This window comes from Sturnus vulgaris, chromosome 13 (genome assembly GCF_052056855.1).
Source record: "Sturnus vulgaris isolate bStuVul1 chromosome 13, bStuVul1.hap1, whole genome shotgun sequence".
Lineage (NCBI taxonomy): Eukaryota > Metazoa > Chordata > Aves > Passeriformes > Sturnidae > Sturnus > Sturnus vulgaris.
This window is the reverse complement of record NC_142255.1, coordinates 20,521,563-20,538,949: the sequence shown is the minus strand read 5'-3', so window position 1 is coordinate 20,538,949 and position 17,387 is coordinate 20,521,563. Positions and strand designations below refer to the sequence as shown.

General features: G+C 63.6%; 2 protein-coding genes across 4 annotated transcripts; both read left to right on the top strand.

The window, feature by feature from the left end:
* The first annotated feature begins 334 nt into the window (after positions 1-334).
* Positions 335-8,433, top strand: MAN2A2 (mannosidase alpha class 2A member 2). 3 transcript variants are annotated; one of them, XM_088172786.1, is made up of 23 exons: positions 335-625; positions 807-1,061; positions 1,168-1,312; positions 1,405-1,576; positions 2,128-2,255; positions 2,384-2,557; positions 2,852-3,038; positions 3,116-3,293; positions 3,441-3,643; positions 3,959-4,078; positions 4,273-4,387; positions 4,558-4,625; positions 4,771-4,936; positions 5,180-5,416; positions 5,503-5,625; positions 5,716-5,830; positions 5,922-6,055; positions 6,163-6,304; positions 6,491-6,624; positions 6,902-6,979; positions 7,262-7,456; positions 7,543-7,653; positions 7,811-8,433. In XM_088172786.1, exons 1-23 carry the CDS (start codon positions 494-496, stop codon positions 7,961-7,963), a joined length of 3,465 nt encoding a protein of 1,154 aa, XP_088028912.1. In that variant the 5' UTR covers positions 335-493; the 3' UTR covers positions 7,964-8,433. The 3 variants fall into 3 exon arrangements, with proteins under 3 accessions (XP_088028912.1, XP_088028911.1, XP_014743346.2); XM_088172785.1 differs by having other exon boundaries at positions 336-625; positions 3,896-4,078; XM_014887860.2 differs by lacking the exon at positions 6,902-6,979 and having other exon boundaries at positions 338-625; positions 3,896-4,078.
* Positions 8,434-11,140: 2,707 nt separating this feature from the next.
* On the top strand, positions 11,141-17,374 carry UNC45A (unc-45 myosin chaperone A). The gene is made up of 20 exons (XM_014887789.2): positions 11,141-11,221; positions 11,379-11,537; positions 11,899-11,935; positions 12,044-12,219; positions 12,317-12,409; positions 12,627-12,794; positions 12,991-13,159; positions 13,383-13,553; positions 13,657-13,828; positions 14,003-14,303; positions 14,461-14,555; positions 14,661-14,802; positions 14,971-15,111; positions 15,274-15,401; positions 15,583-15,649; positions 15,842-15,955; positions 16,055-16,170; positions 16,262-16,379; positions 16,464-16,619; positions 16,821-17,374. Exons 1-20 carry the CDS (start codon positions 11,210-11,212, stop codon positions 17,079-17,081), a joined length of 2,796 nt encoding a protein of 931 aa, XP_014743275.2. The 5' UTR covers positions 11,141-11,209; the 3' UTR covers positions 17,082-17,374.
* Positions 17,375-17,387: the final 13 nt, after the last annotated feature.

Sequence of the window (17,387 nt, the reverse complement as noted above, 5' to 3'; positions counted from 1 at the left end):
TGCGGGGTCCCCGCGGTTCGGTGCCGCCTCCTCGGGGCCCGGCCCGGCGGGCGGAGCGCTGGGCGGGGCCTGGCCTGGCCTGGCCCATCCCGGCGGGCCCCGGCGGGCGATGCGAGGCCCTGGGCCGGGCTGCGGAGCCGCCCAGCCTCCGAGCGGAGTGGCGGCGGTGCCGCTGTCGGTGCTTGCCTGGCCTCTCCCGTCCCTCCCCGGCCCTCCCCGGCCCGGCCCGGCCCAGCCCAGCCCGTCACGGCGGGGCCTGAGCGCGGGCCCGGGCGCTGCCGGCTCTGCGGGGCCGCGCGGCCTCTCCGGCCCCGGCCCCGGCCCCGGCCCCGGCCCCGGCCCCGTCAGCAGAAATAAATACCCAGATCGGATTAAGGCAAGTAGGACGCGGTGAGGGCTCTTGGAGGAGGAGGAAGGAGGCCGCGGTGAGGGCTGCGCTGCCCCACCTGGCTCCCCCCTTCCCGGCGCAGGTGAGTCCCTGCAGCCCTTCGGGATGAAGCTGAAGAAGCAGGTAACGGTTTGTGGAGCTGCCATCTTCTGCGTGGCCGTCTTCTCCCTCTACTTGATGCTGGACCGGGTACAGCATGACCCCACACGACACCAGAGTGGGGGCAACTTCCCCAGGGTGAGTTTGGAGGGTCTGGGGTGAGTGAGAGCGGTCCTGGGATGGCAAACAGGGACATTCAGCCAGGGAAATTCATGGGGAGACAGCCCTGGCCTCTGGGCATTAAGATGCCAGGGCCAAGATTCGCTCCCCATAGCTCTGGGTGACCTCTTGCCCCTCGCTGTGTCATCTGTGCCCCCAGAGCCAGATCTCGGTGCTACAGAACCGGATCGAACAGCTGGAACAGCTGCTGGAGGAGAACCACGAGATCATCAGCCACATTAAGGACTCGGTGCTGGAGCTGACAGCCCATGCGGAGGGGCAGCCGGCATTGCCTCAACACCCCCTGAATGGCTCCTGGGTGCTCCCTGCTGAGAGTCGCCCAAGTTTCCTCTCCGTGTCTCCACAAGACTGCCAGTTTGCTCTAGGGGGCAAAGGACAGAGCCCAGACCTGCAGGTGAGGGACTGGTGGCTCTGCTAGCATGAGGGGTCCGTACCTGGGCATCCATGGCGTCCTGGCTCTACTCTTTCAGGGGTCTCTCAGCCCTGTCTCCTACCCACAGATGCTGGCTGTGTACTCCCTGCTGCCGTTTGACAACCAGGATGGTGGTGTCTGGAAGCAGGGCTTCGACATCACCTACGAGCCCAATGAGTGGGACACAGAGCCTCTGCAGGTGTTTGTGGTGCCACACTCCCACAATGACCCAGGTGAGAAGCAGGGGTTGGCCCAGCCTCTGCTACTCTGCAGTGCTAGAAGGGAAGCCTGGGCCTCCCACAGTGACCCCCACCTGTGCTGCCAGGCTGGATCAAGACTTTTGACAAGTACTACTACGACCAGACGCAGCACATCCTCAACAGCATGCTGCTGAAGATGCAGGAGGACCCTCGCCGGCGCTTCATCTGGTCCGAGATCTCCTTCTTTTCCAAGTGGTGGGACAACATCAGTGCCCAGAAGAGGGCTGCTGTGCGCAGGTAGGGCTGCCCACCTGGCTCCCAGGCAGGCTGAGAGCATAGGGTATGTGAGAGAAGGGCCCTAGGGATTGGAAGGCTGCAGTGCAGAGGCCATGGGCCCTGCAGTGTTCAGCATGGGGTGCCTTCAAACTGCCAGCAGTCTCCCAGTGCCATCAAAAGTCAGACCACTGCCATGTGGGGCGAGAGACGGGGGAGACAGATCTTGCCCTGGGCCCTGTGCTGATTGGGCTGGGGAACTTGTGTGCAAGGCCCAGGACACCCATGGAAGGATAGGAGGCCTGGAGAGCAGGATTGTGTGGTGAGACAAGGTCCCCTTGTCTGCCCCCTGCCCTGAGAGCGTTGGGGAGGAGGACACAGTGGAGGGTGTGTGGGAATGAGCTCTGGCTGGCATTGGGCTGCTGAGGGATGACTCTGTGTGGGGACAGCATGACAAGGGGGAAATGGCAGTGGCAGCTGCAGGTAGGCTGTAGGCGGCTCAGGGCAGGGGAACTCTGCAATGGATGTGTGGCTCATGCAGGGCTCTGGTCACATCTTGGGTGTCCCCCTCACAGGCTCGTGGGCAATGGGCAGCTGGAGATGGTGACAGGCGGTTGGGTGATGCCTGATGAGGCTAATTCCCACTACTTTGCCATGATTGACCAGCTGATCGAGGGCCACCAGTGGCTGGAGAAGAACATTGGTGAGAGCTGGACAGATGCTTGCTGGGGGCTTGCCTAATGTACTACAGGCCTCCAGGTCCTGACAGGACCCTCCTCACGGAAGGTGCTGCCGGCCCAGCGTGGGGCTGACAGGTCTCTGTGCTCCCAGGTGTAACACCACGGTCGGGCTGGGCTGTAGACCCTTTTGGGTACAGTTCCACCATGCCCTACCTGCTGAAGCGCTCCAACCTGACGGCCATGCTCATCCAGCGCGTGCACTACACCATCAAGAAGCACTTTGCTGCCACCCAGAACCTGGAGTTCATGTGGAGACAGACGTGGGGTGAGGCGCTGTAGGGAGGGGACTGCAGAGGGGGCCGTGTGGGGCAGGTGGCAGCAGAGAATGGCTACCAGCCACTTTTCTGTGCAGATGAGCCAAGCAGTGGGAGGTGGTGTCTCTGCCCTGTGGGACAGCCTCAGGGTGACTTTCCACGTGCCACCGTGTCCAGCAACGCACTGGGGGAGGCTGCTGTGCCCTCTGAGCTCGGCTCTGTCAGACTGCTGTCTTTGGGCCCCGCTGCTCAGGGACAGGCAAAGGAGAGCCGTTGCTGGTGCTCACCTGTCTTTGGTCCCACAGATCCAGACAGCAGCACCGACATCTTGTGCCACATGATGCCCTTCTACAGCTACGATGTGCCTCACACCTGTGGCCCGGACCCCAAGATCTGCTGCCAGTTTGACTTCAAGCGCTTGCCTGGGGGCCGGATCAACTGTCCCTGGAAGGTGCCTCCCCGCGCCATCACTGACGCCAACGTGGCAGAGCGGTGAGTGGGGCAGGGGCATGTGGCTCCCAGCCTTGAGGGGCACCAGGGGCTGGCCTCATGCCCTGGCCCTCATACAGAGCCCAGCTGCTGCTGGACCAGTACCGCAAGAAGTCCAAGCTGTACCGCAGCAAGGTGCTGCTGGTGCCCCTGGGAGATGACTTCCGCTATGACAAGCCACAGGAGTGGGACGCCCAGTTCCTCAACTACCAGCGCATCTTTGACTTTCTCAACTCGCGGCCTGACCTCCACGTCCAGGTATGTGTGGAGAGCTCTGTGGGGCTGGGAGCAGCAGTAGGCCACAGTAGAACACAACAGAGTTGGACGGGTGAACAGTCCTGAGAGGAGTGATGAGAGCCCCCAGTGCAGGAGCCCTGGCTCAGGGCTGCATGTGCTGTCTTGCAGGCGCAGTTTGGCACGCTCTCTGACTACTTTGACGCCCTGTACAAGAAAGTGGGCATCGTGCCAGGGATGAGGCCACCTGGGTTCCCAGTTCTGACTGGGGATTTCTTCTCCTATGCGGACCGGGAGGATCACTACTGGACAGGCTACTTCACCTCTCGGCCGTTCTACAAGAGCCTGGACCGGGTGCTGGAGTCCCACCTCCGGTGAGGGGCAGTGGGCTGGTCCCTGGGGCACAGGAGGTGTGCGTGGGGCAAGGGTGAGGGGTGGCCGGGCGGTATCCGAGAGCTCGACAGCCCCCGGTCTGCGCCAGCTGCCAACACACTGGACTGGTGCACACAGTGCCAAACCTCACCCAGTCCCAGGGCAATGTGTACTTTTGCCACACCGTCCCAGGCCAGCCCTCCCAGTACCGTAGCACCAGGGTAGGGACCCTCAGTGCCTCTGTCCTTGTGCAGGGGGGCAGAGATCCTGTATAGCCTGGCACTGGCCCACGCCCGCCGTGCTGGTGCTGATGGCAGGTACCCGCTCTCTGACTACGCCCTGCTGACCAATGCTCGCCGCAACCTGGGCCTCTTCCAGCACCATGATGCCATCGCTGGCACCGCCAAGGAGGCTGTGGCTGTGGACTACGGAGTCCGGTGCGTGTGGGGGCCAGGGTGTCCTCAGAGCCTCTCTCAGGGTGGGGCTGGTGGGCTCCAGGCTGGCAGAGTGGCTAGGTGTGGGGGTGCTGTGGGGAGGTCCTCCCTCTCATGGGGAGATGTAGAGGGTGTTGGGGCAATCCTGGGGCAGATGGGGGTGATGGTCTCAGGTGGACCACTCTGCCTCTGCCCAGGCTGCTCCATTCCCTCACCAACCTCAAGCGTGTCATCATCAATGCTGCACACTACCTTGTGCTGGGGGACAAGGACACATACCACCACAACCCGGCTGCACCGTTCCTTGGCATGGTGAGCAGCACCAGCCCCTGGATCACTGCACTCTGGCACGCTGTCCCCATACGCCTGGGAGCAATTCCGTGCTGCAGAGGCCAGGAAAAGGGCCCAGCTTGTGCCCATGTCTCTGGGCCCAGCTGGCAGGGGGATTCGGCACACCCCTACTCTTTACTACTCCTCCCCAGGATGAGACACGCTCCAGCCAGGACTCTCTCCCAGAGAGGACAGTGATCAAACTGGACACCTCACCTCGGTAGGGCCTCCTGCCTTACTCTGGGGCCTTATGGGACTGTGGGGAGGCAGTGAGGGGGTGTGAAGCTGTGGGTAGGTGCAGTGGATCTGTGGGTAGTGTGGGACATCTGGGAGGCTGGGATGCCATCCCTGTATTACCCCCACAGGTTCCTGGTGGTGTTCAACCCGCTGGAGCAGGAGCGCCTGAGCATGGTGCCGGTGCTGGTGGACACCCCACACGTGCGTGTGCTCTCTGAGGAGGGGCAGCCCCTGCCCTCCCAGCTCAGTGCAGTATGGAACTCTGCCACTGATGTGGTGCCCGATGTCTACCAGGTATGGGGTGCCCCACAGCCCATGTGTGCCAGACTCCCATCCTGCACACTGTCAGGACACACCGGCCGCCCCGCTCTACCCCTGCCCCACAGCACGAAATCCCACAGCTGTCGAATCCCCAGGTCCCCGTGCATGTCCCTTTTCAGCACAGGCCCCACAGTGCCGAGCAGGGTCTTTGCCCCACTGACCCCCAGCCATTCCCCAGATGCGGGGGGCTGGCTCAGGTCCCCACTCTGCCTGCAGGTGTCTGTCCTGGCCCGCCTGCCTGCACTGGGGCTGCGTGTGCTGCAGCTGCACAAATTCTTGGATGGCCACGCCACGCCAAGGGGCTCCACGCGCCTGTACCTGCATGGCCGGGACGTGCCTGTGCACAAGCCCGAGGCTGTGCCCCTGCACGTCTTCCCGGCTGCTGCTGACGACTTCTGCCTGGAGAACCAGCACCTACAGGCCTGCTTCTTGGGGCGCACGGGCCTGCTGCAGGTGAGTGCAGGGCTCTGACAGGGCGTGGGGAGGAGGAGAGGGGTACATCCCACTGCTTCTTACTGCTGTGCCGCCCACACCCGCAGAGCCTGCGCCAAGCTGGGGAGCAGCAGGTGCACAGGGTGAGCAGCGAATTTCTCGTCTATGGCACCAGGACCTCCAAGGACAAAAGTGGGGCCTATCTCTTCCTTCCTGACGGCGAGGCCAAGGTACAGGGTCCACCCCTGGAAGCCAGCTGACAGCTGTGCTGCAGGACTGTCCTCAGGCAGCAGCCTCAGCACAGCTATCCCTCCCCCCAGCCCTACAATCCCAGGGACCCCCCAGTGGTGCGGGTCATGGAGGGACCCCTCTTCTCAGAGGTTTCCAGCTACTACCAGCATGTCCAGACCGTGGTGCGTCTGTACAATGTGCCAGGTGAGATCTTGAGGCTGTGCCAGGTGTCACTGACCCAGAGAACTGGGCGATGCTGCCCAGTGGGGCTCAGCCCCTCACTGCCTACCCACAGGGGTGGAGGGCCTGTCCCTGGATGTGTCCTGCGTGGTGGACATCCGTGACCACATCAACAAGGAGCTGGCCCTGCGCTTCAGCACTGACATTGAGAGTGATGACACCTTCTTCACAGACCTCAATGGTTTCCAGGTATGCAGCAGCCTGGGGAGGGACAGCAGTTTCCCACAGGGGTACAGTGCTCTGGCACCAGGCACTGTGGGAGCCACCTCTGGTCACTGATCTCTGTCCCTTGGCAGATCCAGGCCCGCAGGTACCAGCGGAAGCTGCCGCTGCAGGCCAACTTCTACCCGATGCCTGCCATGGCCTACATCCAGGACATGCAGAGCCGCCTGACACTGCTCACAGCCCAGGCCCTGGGGGTCTCCAGCCTGCACAGCGGTGAGCTGGGGGCTGTGCCTTGGGGACCTGCTGTGCAGCTAGGGCTGTCCTCCCCAAGGGAAGCAGGGGAGGACGGTGCTGCAGGCTGGGCAGGATACCCTGGTCCTGCTGTCTCTGGGGGCTGTGTCCTGTGGGGTGTGGCTGGTGCCTGGTAAAGCCTGGGCTGCTGGGACTCACTCTCCACAGGCCAGCTGGAGGTGATCCTGGACCGGCGCCTCATGCAGGATGACAACCGGGGCCTGGGCCAGGGGCTGAAGGACAACAAGCGTACCTGCAACCGGTTCCGGCTGCTCCTGGAGCGCCGCAGCACTGCCAACAAGGTGCTGGCTGTGACGGGGGAGCCCAGCCCTGCCTTGGGGAGCAGGGTGGAGGCATTTGCATCACATGTGCAAGCCACACATGTGATGGGATGCAGTGTCCTCTCCCCTCCTGTCCCATTGTGCTGGCAATGGGCAGGGATGGGCCTGGAGCAGGGGGCATGGGGAAAGCAGGACGTACAGTGGGGTCTGTCCCTGTGGAGCCACGTTGCCCTCATAATCACAGTGTTCTTGTCCCATCCCCTCGCTGCCCTCTGCATGTGCTGTGCCACCCATTCAGAGCTCCGGCTTCTTTTCCAAACTGGTCTCCATGTTTAAAGCCTTGAGCTTCTCTGGCACCGGGACTGGCAGCCCCGAGGTAATGGCCAGCCTGGCCCTGCTGTCTCTCCCTGTCTTGTGCACTAGCTGCTAGCCACTAGTCTAGCCCGGCTTGTAGCAGGTCTGTAGCGTGACCATCAGCTAGCCGGGGTCCTGTTTGGGTGCTGGGGAGGGGGAACCTGCCTGGGCAGGGGCAGCTCTGTGTGCACTGTGCTGGCAGGTGCCTGGTCTTGAGGCACTGCTGGAAGAGGGTTTCTGTGGGCCTTGCCCAGGCTCTGCCTGGCTTCCTGGGTCCATACTTGACCCATGTGCTGCTTGGCAGGTGCAGGACGAGCGCCCCATCAGCTTCCCATCCCTGCTGAGCCACATCACCTCTGTGCACCTGAATGCTGAGGCCTTGGTCATGCCAGTGGCACTGGAGAAGCCGGCCCTGCCAGCCCTGCGCTCCTTTGTGCCCCTTGCCACCACCCTTCCTTGTGACTTCCACATCCTCAATCTGCGGACGCTGCAGGCAGAGGTGAGCTATGGTCCGGGGCGGTGGGACTCTGGTGGGGGTCTTTCCCCTGTCCCCAGTGTTGTGCCTCACATTCCAGCTCCCTGCAGGATGACTCACTACCATCAGCTGAGGCAGCACTGATCCTGCACCGAAAAGGCTTTGACTGCAGCCTGGAGGCCAAGAACCTGGGCTTCAACTGCACCACCAGCCAGGGCAAGGTAGGGCCTGGCTGCCCCCACACCTCCACTGGGTCAGAGCTGGGCTGGGACCTCAGCATGGCAGTCATGGCATGCATCAGGCTGTCCTGGGCAGAGTGCTGTCCCAGGCATCAGATCCTCACCTGGGCCTCTCCTTTTCTTCCTCCTCTATCCCCAGGTGTCTCTGGGAGGCCTGTTCCAGGGGCTGGAGCTGGGCTCCCTGCAGCCCACCTCACTGACGCTCATGTACCCGCTGGGCACAGCCTCCAACAGCACCAACATCCACCTGGACCCCATGGAAATCGCCACGTTCCGCATCCGCCTGGGGTAGTGCCAAGCAGGACAGGAGTGGAGTGGCTGGACAGCACAGGAGCAGCACCAGTGCAGCAGTGCAGCGAGGCCAGCAGTACTGTGGCGGGCAGGAGGGGCCAGACTGGCTGAGGCTGCTGCTGCCACTTTCTAATTTATTAGTTCCATGTTCTCAGATAGATTTTGGAATGAACTGCTGTGGCAGGGCTGGGCGCGGTGCTGGATGGGCCGAGCATGGCTGGGGACGGCAGCAGGGTGAGATCTGCTGCTGCTGGTGGGACAGACACTGCTGCCCTGTCACATTCACAGGCTGCCCGGGAATGTGGCCACCCTGATGGCTGGGGCAGGGGCCCATGCAGGGCTCCCCCACTGGTGAGGCAGCAAGGGGAGGCCAGGAGCACCGGTGGTGTTGGGCAGCTGCCTGAGGAAATGCTGTGGACTTGGGACTGAGCTCTCCTGGAGCTCATGGGAAACACAAGGCTGTTTCCAAGGGCCCTGGTCTGTGTGTGGTTTGTGGCTCTCAATCAGGGGAGTGGGAGTGGTGCACTGTGGGGAGACAGGGCAGCACTCCGAGGCAGGTGGAGGCCAGCTTCTAGGTCTGGCCAGGAGCCCCAGGCACCTGTGAGAGGCTGGTGGCATGGCCAGGCCCAGCTGTGCCTGGGGGCAGGCAGTGCCTGTGCTGGGCAGGAGCCAGGGGTACGGCAGTCAGTTCCTTGTGCCGGCAGCAATGTCTGGGTGGAGAGTGGGAACGCCTCCCCCAAAACCAGAGCCTCTAGCCTCTTTTCAGTGTGAGCCTGGCAGTCCACTCTGCTGGAGCTGCGGTGGCTGAGTCGCACCTAATTACACCATGTCCCCAGAGCATCCTCCTGGTTGCTGTGGGAACCACATGCCATGCTTCCTAGCCCCCTGGGGCTACTTATTGCCCAGGGTGCCAGAAGGGAGGGCATTGGGAAGGACGGGGTCAGGTGGGGAACTGCCTTAGCTCTGGCTTGGTTGGGTTGGACTGGATGAGCACAGAGGCCTTTTCCAACCTAAATGATTCTGTGTATCCACGATTCCTGCATGACCCCCAGCACATCCACATCCCATGGGCTTGGCCCCTGGAAGCTCATCACGTTGCAGTGCTTGCCCTGTGCCCTGGCCTGGTCCACTGCCCTTTCAGGGACTCCCAGGATGGGCCCAGGTGCCCAGCTGGGGCCCTGGATGTGGCAGTTGGTGCCTTGCATCCAGCTGGGAAAGGAGCCTGGCGTCCTACTCCTGGCCCCAGAAGCTCATTAGTGATGCTCCCGCCTCCACCCCGGTCCCTGTGGACAGAGCGAGTGCAGGAGGCTCTAATGGCTCTGAGCGGCTCTTGCTGGAGGCTGCGATGGAGGCGGGAGCAGGAGGGGCTGTGGTTTCTGCCTCCACTGGAGCCAGAACTGCCTCTGCCCAGGGCTGGCCGGGAAGATGCTGGATGGGCACCTGCTCCAGCTGCTCCTTACCACGTCTCTGTTCCCCAGCATCCTTGGGACAGGTACAGCCCCATTCCTGCCCCTCCTGCTCCCTGAACCCATCCCTGATGGGGACTTGGCCCTTGAGGGTTGCTTCCCTGAAGTCCAGAATGGAGGTAGGGGGGTCTGTGCTCGGAGGCAGGGGTCTGCAGTGAGAGGTGGTGGTCCATGGTGGGGATGGTGGCCCAGGTGTGGTGCTGCTGGGGTTACTCCCACTGCAGCACATCTGTGGCGTCTGAGTGCTGTCCCTGTGCGTTGAGGGGGAATAGGGAGGGGATTCAGCATGGGGGATGGGGGCTGACCTGATGTCCCAGGGGCTTTCCCCTCCTCTCTGCCTCCATCTCCCTTGCCCGCGTTTGCCCTTGCTGAGGCCTTGGCAAGCACTGGAGGTCACAGCATACACAGGGCCATGGCTGCCAGAAGGCAGTGCTGGGGGAGCTCTGCTTGGCCAGTGCTGCCTCGTGGGGTGTAGCCCACTCTGAGGGCTGAGCCGGGGCCCCCTGTGCCACGTTAGGACTGGTGAGCCCTCAGCCCAGGCCAGCCCAGCCCCGCAGGCACTGGGGAAGCTCTGCTCTGCTCTATCACGGCAAAGACCATCTAGCTGGAGCTGGCAGCCTGTCCTACAGGCACTGCACAGTTTCCGTGGTCCCTGCAGTGGGGACTTGTTCCCGGCCCTCTCCAATGCCCTGCTCCCGCTGCAGCCGTGGTGCAGAATCTGCACCTCTGCGAGGGCTACGTGGGCCCTGATGGCCTCTCCCACTCCGGCTTCTACTGCCCGCGGCTGACTGACCCCCCCGGCCACCGCTACTGCTGCCAGCCCAGCCTGGATGCTCTCAAGTCCTGCTGCTCTCAGCTGGCCCTGGAAGCCCTCACTGGAGTGAACCTCTCCAGCCTGGCAAGCCCTGGTCTACTCCGGTGAGCAGGGCCGCCACCGGCGATGCTGCTTAGGATGGGGGTCCTTGGGGCTCCTGGCACATCCCCGGGGACTTCTCGTGGTTGCTGGGGCAGGGGCTGTGGTGTCCTTTGGGGCCCACAGTGAGCCCTGGGTCTCCCTCCCGGTACCACTGTGCCTTGGGAGGGTCATGGCTGCCCCCTTCTGAAGTGCCCCACCCCACAGGAACCCGCTGGCCCTGCCTTTCGTGGGGCTCTATGGGCTCCTTGTCCTCCTGCTTATGGCCATCGACCTCTGCCACTTCTACCGGACCCGACGGTGCCACCTCCGCCGCCTGCTGCCCTGTGCCTGTCGCGTGGCCCGCAGAGCCCCGCGGGGGCACCGGGCCAGCACCCGGCCTTTCCACGGTGCCCCCAGACTGACACGGCCCAGCCGGGGCTGCTGAGGGCCGGCTGCGGGCAGGGCAGGGGGGTACACACGGGGGACTCGCACCCGGGGTGCCCAGGGATATCTTGGGGGTGGGGGGGAGCACTCTCATACCTGGGTGGTGCACGGGGTGGTGCACGGGGGGAACGCTCGCTCCCCGGGTGCAGGGGGCAGGGGGGGAACGCTCGCTTCCCGGGGGTGTTCGGGGAGAACGCTCGCTTGCCGAGGGGTGTACGGGGGGAACGCTCGCTCCCCGGGTGCAGGGGGCACGGGGGGAGGTGTGGGGGGGACACGCGGGGACACACACGAGGCCGCCCGTAGTCGGTGCTGGCACCGCCGGGCCGCAAGGCGGCGCTGCAGGCGCGGCCCCGCCCGCTTCCGGCCGCGCCCCGTCACGTGACGAGGGCGGTGGCGTCCGGGTTCCCCAGGCGATCTGCGGTGACGTCACGGGCACGGCGCGATGGAGGAGCCGGTGAGCAGAGACGGGCGGGACCGGGACGGGCGGGTCCGTATCCCGAGGGGTGCCTGTCCCGGGGGGTGCCTGTCCCGGGGCTCCCTGTCCTGGGTCCATCCCTGGGCAGCCGCCCTTGCGGAGCCCGGGGCCGTGTCCCACCGGTGCCCATCGGCAGGTGACGGCGGAGCAGCTTCGGGCGCGGGGTAACGCGCTGTTCCAGGCGGGGGATCACGAAGCCGCCCTCGCTGCCTACACGGAAGCTTTGAGCCTGAGCGATGCGGCGTCGGAGCGCGCCGTGCTGCACCGCAACCGGGCCGCGTGTTACCTGAAGCTGGTGAGTGCTGGGCGGGTGCGTCACGGCAGGAACCTGCCCGGCTGGCTGGGGCTGTTCCCGAGCAGTCACAGCGTCTCTGATCTTTTGCAGGGGATCTGTGTCTGGGGCAGGGGGTGAACACGAGGAACTTTAGGGGCTTGAGTAGACCAGAAGTGCCTGAAAAGCACTGGGAGATTTAGGGCTCCCTGGACATTCTCTGAGGGCTGTAATTTGAGAAAGAGAGCGTGTCCCACTGTGCTGGCTCACTCTCTTCCAGTGTTGCTGCTCCCATCTTGTCCCCAGTCCCCAGAGTTAGGGGTGTGGGCTGCGTGGGGCTTGTGCCGGCAGTGCTCAGGCTTGTCCCTCTCCCGTCTCTCCACAGGAGGATTACATCAAGGCAGAGGCTGATGCGACTAAAGGTACTGTCAGTGGGGTCTGGGGGTGGACCAGGCTCCGAGCAGCCCATCGGGGCAGGTGGGGCGGCCGGGGCAGGCCGTGGGCTCTGCCACAGCCCCCCTTGTGCGCAGCCATCGAAGCTGACGGCCGGGATGTGAAGGCGCTGTTCCGCCGCAGCCAGGCCCTGCAGCAGCTGGGCCGCCTGGACCAGGCCGTCAGTGACCTGCAGCGCTGCGTGAGCCTGGAGCCCAGGAACAAGGCCTTCCAGGAGGCCCTGCGTGCCCTGGGCAGCAGCATGCACGAGAAGGTCAGCAGCGGGGCGTGGGGGGCTGCCGGCCCCGCTGTGGCCATGGGTGGCAGGAGAAGGTGGGGAGGACTGAGCCACTCTTTCTGCTCTGTTGCAGATGAAGGCCATGTCCTGCACGGACTCGAAAGTAGAGCAGATGTTCCAGATCTTGCTGGATCTTGACGAAAAGGATGCGGACAAGAAGCAGAAAGTCTGAGCTCAGGGAGGGGGGCGCAGTGGGGCTGTGGCTGGGAGGAGGGGAGGGGAAGATTGTTGCTCCTGGGCCAGCTGGTGCTGCCTGGGCAGGCTGGGCTTGCCCCACGCAGAACACTCCCCAGGACAGGAGTGGAGGGTGGGTGCCTGCAGCTGCCAGCAGTTCCTTGTGCGCAGTGTGCAGCTGTGACCCAGACAGAACTCTCCTTCCCCAGGCTGCGCAGAACTTGATCGTGCTGGCACGAGAAGAGGCTGGAGCAGAGAAGATCTTCCAGAGTGATGGTGTGCGGCTTCTGATGCAGCTGCTGGACACGGCCAAGGCTGACCTGATGCTGGCAGCCCTGCGCACGCTGGTGGGGCTGTGCTCCGGCCACCGCTCTCGTGTAGGTGCCACCATAGCCCACGGCTGGGCCCAGGGGAATGCCATGCTGGGGAGGCTGCAGAGTGTCAGACAGGGGAGCTGTGAGCTGTTACCTGCCAGGCCTGAACTTGTGAGAGGAAACCATCCTGATAAGGGGCTGGGAAACGCCAAGGCTTCCCCAAGGCCTCTGGAAGACACAGGTGTGCTTGTACCTGCAGACCACGGCCATCTTGGCAGAACTGGGGGCACCCCGTCTTGCAGCAGTGCTGGGCGTGGAGCATGAGCAGGTGTCCCTGGCTGCCTGCAACCTGCTGCACGTGATGTTTGATTCCCTGAAGGAGGGGCTGCAGAAAGACTTCCGTGGGAAAGAGGATGCATTGGTGCTGGGTGAGTGTGGGCTGCCCTGGCTGGTTGTTGTATGGGGAGAGCCCCAGATGCCATGGGGATTTTTTGCTGCCGCCCTATCACTGCAAAGCAAAGCTATAAAGCTGGGCCCTGATCCAGGGTTAACAGGACACAGAAGCCCTTGGTCATGGCAGCATCTCTGTACCACAGTGGGGGTGAGGCCATGCCCAGGGTGATGACTGCTGGGCACTGTCTTGTTTGGAAGATTCCTCCAGGGACCTGAAACTGCTGATCAAGCACCTCCTGGAGCTGCTAGTGCTGGAAGGGGCCTCAGCACACGGCCGTGACAACGCCCTCAACCTGCTCATCAAGGTGGTGCCCAGGAAGTCCCCAAAGGAGACCAACAACAGTCTGAGCCTCTGGGTGATTGACCAAGGTGAGTGGAATGGCTAGCAATGTCCTGCTGGGGCATCGTGCTTCTCTGCCCCAGGTGTGCACATGCCACTGTGCCCCTCACTGGGTTGTCTGACGTTTCCCAGGCCTGAAGAAGATCCTGGAGGTGGGCAGTACAGTGTGTGGCAGCTTGGGCAGCCTGCCCGTGACAGAGAACACCCGGATGAGCACCTCTGTTCTGCTGAGCAAACTGTATGAGGACCTGAAATGTGATGCCGAGAGAGAAAACTTCCACCATCTGTGCGAGGACTATGTGAGGTGAGCCAGGGTGTCCTGGGGCTGGCGGCGGTTTTGTCACTGCAGTCTGGCAGCACCTCAGTGCTAAAGCTGACTGCAGACCCACTGGGGACCTGCTGTGGGGGAGGTTCAGCAGGTAGGGCAGGAAGAGGCAGGTGGATCATCCTGACTCTTTCTGGTGATCTTTCCCTGAAGGAGCTGGTTCGAGGGGCACGAGCTGCCAGGAAAGCTGCGGGCCATTCAGACGGTGTCGTGCCTGCTGCAGGGTCCCTCAGATGCAGGGAACAGGGTGCTAGAGCTGGAGGGGATCATGGACAGTGTGCTGTCCCTCTGTGCCTCTGTGTGTGAGGCCCACCAGCTGGTAGCAGTGGAGGCGCTGATCCACGCGGCCGACAAGGCCAAGCGCGCCTCCTTCATCACGGCCAACGGCGTCAACCTGCTCAAGGAGATCTACAAGCACAGCGAGAGGGACAGCATCCGCATCCGTGCGCTCGTGGTGAGCAGGGCGGGACAGGGTGGCGGGGCTGAGCCCTGGCGTGGGCTGTGGGTGCAGGACCACCAGGCACAGCATTGCTCTCCCCTGCTGGGGATCCAGGAGACACATCAGGCTGCCTACATCCATTCCTGCTCCCACACTCTGTTCCTGGCTGCAGGGGCTCTGCAAGCTGGGATCTGCTGGTGGCACGGACTTCAGCATGAAGCAGTTTGCCGAGGGATCCACCATGAAGCTGGCCAAGCAGTGTCGCAAGTGAGTGGGGCCAGGTGTTGGGGGGTGGGCAAGGTGCCCCACAGCTGGGCTCCCTGCAGCTGGGCTGTCCACAGCCAGGCTCAGGTGGCTGTCCCACTCTCCCAGGTGGCTCTGCAATGAGGCGATCGATGCGGGCACGCGGCGCTGGGCTGTAGAGGGCCTGGCCTACCTCACTTTCGATGCAGATGTCAAGGAGGAGTTTGTGGAGGACAAGGCAGCGATGCAGGCCATGTTCCAGCTGGCCAAGGTGCATACCAAGAGCTGTGGGGTGGGCACCCTGGGACCAGGGGAATGTGCTGGAGTGGGTGTGGAGAGGCTCATGCTCTGGGGTGGGATGTGTGGGAGAAGCTGGGTGTGCTCCAGTCCTGGCTGCTCCTCCTGCTGTGAGTATGACAGATGCCCACTGTCGCCACAGTCAGAGGACAGGAGTGTGCTCTATGCTGTTGCCTCCACGCTGGTGAACTGCACCAACAGCTATGACCATGAGGAGCCAGACCCGCAGATGCTGGAGCTGGCCAAGTATGCCAAGCAGCACATCCCAGAGCAGCACCCCAAGGTGAGCAGGGCATGGCTGTGCTTGGGTGGAGAGTGGGTGGGTGGGACACAGCCTGGGGTCCCCGGTGTGGACAGGGTGTCCTTGAGACCCCCGGGGTGGGATTGGGCACCTCACCAGACAGCTGGTGCTCCTGAGCCAAGTGTGACCCTGCCTGTGGGACAGGACAAGCCCGAGTTTGTGAAGCGGCGGGTGCGGAAGCTGCTGACGGCTGGCGTGGTGTCAGCTCTGGCCTGCATGGTGAAGAGCGAGAACCCGGCGCTCACCAGCTCTTGTCGGGAGCTGATCTCCAGGTGTGGTGTGCCAGGGACAGGAGGGAGCTGGGTTCCCAGTCTGCCAGCATCCTGCTGGTGAACTTCTGTGCCTGTAGTGAAGGCCAGCTCCTGGACAGTAGAGGGGACGTCCAGGAGTCTGGTGCAGCCTGGGCCCACTGTGACTATCCAAGTGCTGCAACTATTCCCACTTGGTCCCTAGAGTGTTCCTGGCGCTGGTGGAGGAGGCAGAAGACCGGGGTGGTGTGGTTGCTCAGGGAGGAGGCAAGGTGAGAGAGAGCATGGACCTCGCTGTGCTTCTGCCCTGCACTGCTCTGGGTGGTGCTGGGGCTTGGGAGAGCTTGGGCTCTGTGGTTTAGAGGGGCTGCACTGGCTCCCTTGGACATGAGGCTGGGGGAAGCTGTGGAAGCCCTGGGTGCTGTGGCCTTGGCTGCAGAACAAGCTGCTCTTTTTGCCCCCAGGCTCTGATCCCACTGTCCCTGGAGGGCACGGAGGTGGGGCAGACCAAGGCAGCCCAGGCCCTAGCAAAGATCACCATCACCTCCAACCCGGAGATGGCATTCCCTGGGGAGCGGGTGAGTGCTGGGGCTGGGGATTGGGCCTGCCAGGCAGGGGCTCATGTGGAAGCAGCAGTGGGCATTGACTCAGTCCCACCACGTGTTCTGTCTTCACAGATCTATGAGGTGGTACGGCCCCTGGTCAGCCTCCTGCACCTGCAGCGTACAGGCCTGGAGAACTTTGAGGGGCTGATGGCCTTGACCAACCTGGCTGGCATCAGTGAGAGGCTGCGGTAGGGACTGGGGAAGAGAGGGGCTGGCTGTCCCCTTGGGCCTGGCAGGCTGCCCTGGGCAGGGAGTGCTCACTGCCCATTTGCCTGGCAGGCAGAAGATCCTGAAAGAGCGGGCTGTGCCCATGATTGAGGGGTACATGTTTGAGGAGCACGAGCTGATCCGGCTAGCTGCAACTGAGTGCATGTGCAACATGGCCATGAGCAAGGAGGTGAAGGCCGGGATGGGCTGGGGTCTGTGCTGGGCTGCCAGACCACCACACGCCCATCCAATCCCTCCTCTTTCCCCTGTGCAGGTGCAGGAGATGTTCCTGGCTGAGGGCAGTGACCGGCTGAAGCTGATGGTCCTGTACAGTGGGGAGGAGGATGAGAAGCTGCGGCGGGCAGCCTCGGGGACCCTGGCCATGCTGACTGCCCTGCATCCCCCCATCTGCAAGCGGATTCCCCAGGTGGTGAGTGCCCAGGGTGCACTCAGGACCCTGGGACCAGCACCCTGTGTCCCATATTCCCTTCCCACAGTGGCCTGGAGCTCTGACCCCAGAAGACAGGGCAATCTGTCTTGACTTGGGCCTGACTCTCAGATGGGACTGTAGGGAGGGAGCTGGGACCCTTCCCTTGGGGTCCGTGATGATGTTGGCCCCATTCCCCTGCAGACAGTGCACTGGCTGGAGATCCTGCAGGCCCTGCTGCTGAGCCCCAGCGTGGAGCTGCAGCACCGCGGCGCCGTGGTGGTGATGAACATGATGGCAGCTGCTCGGGAGGTGGCCGAGCAGCTCATCGCCAGCGAGATGTTGGAGATTCTCTCCGTGCTTGCCAAGGACAAGGAGAAGCCGCGGGTCGCCCAGGCGGCCCAGGAGAGCCTGGCACACGCAGTGGCTTACGGCCTCATCAAGCCCAACCCTGAGCACGCCTGAGGCCGCACGGGGCTCGCACACAGACTGCACACGCTGCCGAGGCCGGTGCTCACTCGCTGCTCTCAGGGCGGCCCTGCGGGGTCTGGCTGCACGCAGAGCTGGCTCAGCACTGCCCGGGGCCGGGGCCACGCCGCCCCCGGCGGCTCCCACCCGCTGCCCCGGGGCGAGGGGGAGGACAGGGCTTGCCGCTGCCTTTGCCACCGTCTGCCTTAGCCGGGAGGGCCGAGCCGGGGCGGGCCCGGCGCGGCGGAGCTAGGCCCCCCCGGTAACACTAAAGCTACTCTTGGACACGGCCCGGGCTCCGTC

What these genes read in the sequence shown, in the direction of transcription:
- MAN2A2 (XM_088172785.1), top strand. Translation starts at nt 494, where the DNA reads ATGAAGCTGAAGAAGCAGGTAACGGTTTGTGGAGCTGCCATCTTCTGC. An exon ending in GTGCTGGAGTCCCACCTCCG is followed by an intron (nt 3,644 to 3,895) that starts GTGAGGGGCAGT and finishes GTCCTTGTGCAG; the next exon opens with GGGGGCAGAGATCCTGTATA. An exon ending in GGCGCACGGGCCTGCTGCAG is followed by an intron (nt 5,417 to 5,502) that starts GTGAGTGCAGGG and finishes CCACACCCGCAG; the next exon opens with AGCCTGCGCCAAGCTGGGGA.
- UNC45A (XM_014887789.2), top strand. An exon ending in CCGCGTGTTACCTGAAGCTG is followed by an intron (nt 11,538 to 11,898) that starts GTGAGTGCTGGG and finishes GTCTCTCCACAG; the next exon opens with GAGGATTACATCAAGGCAGA. An exon ending in CCATGTTCCAGCTGGCCAAG is followed by an intron (nt 14,803 to 14,970) that starts GTGCATACCAAG and finishes CTGTCGCCACAG; the next exon opens with TCAGAGGACAGGAGTGTGCT.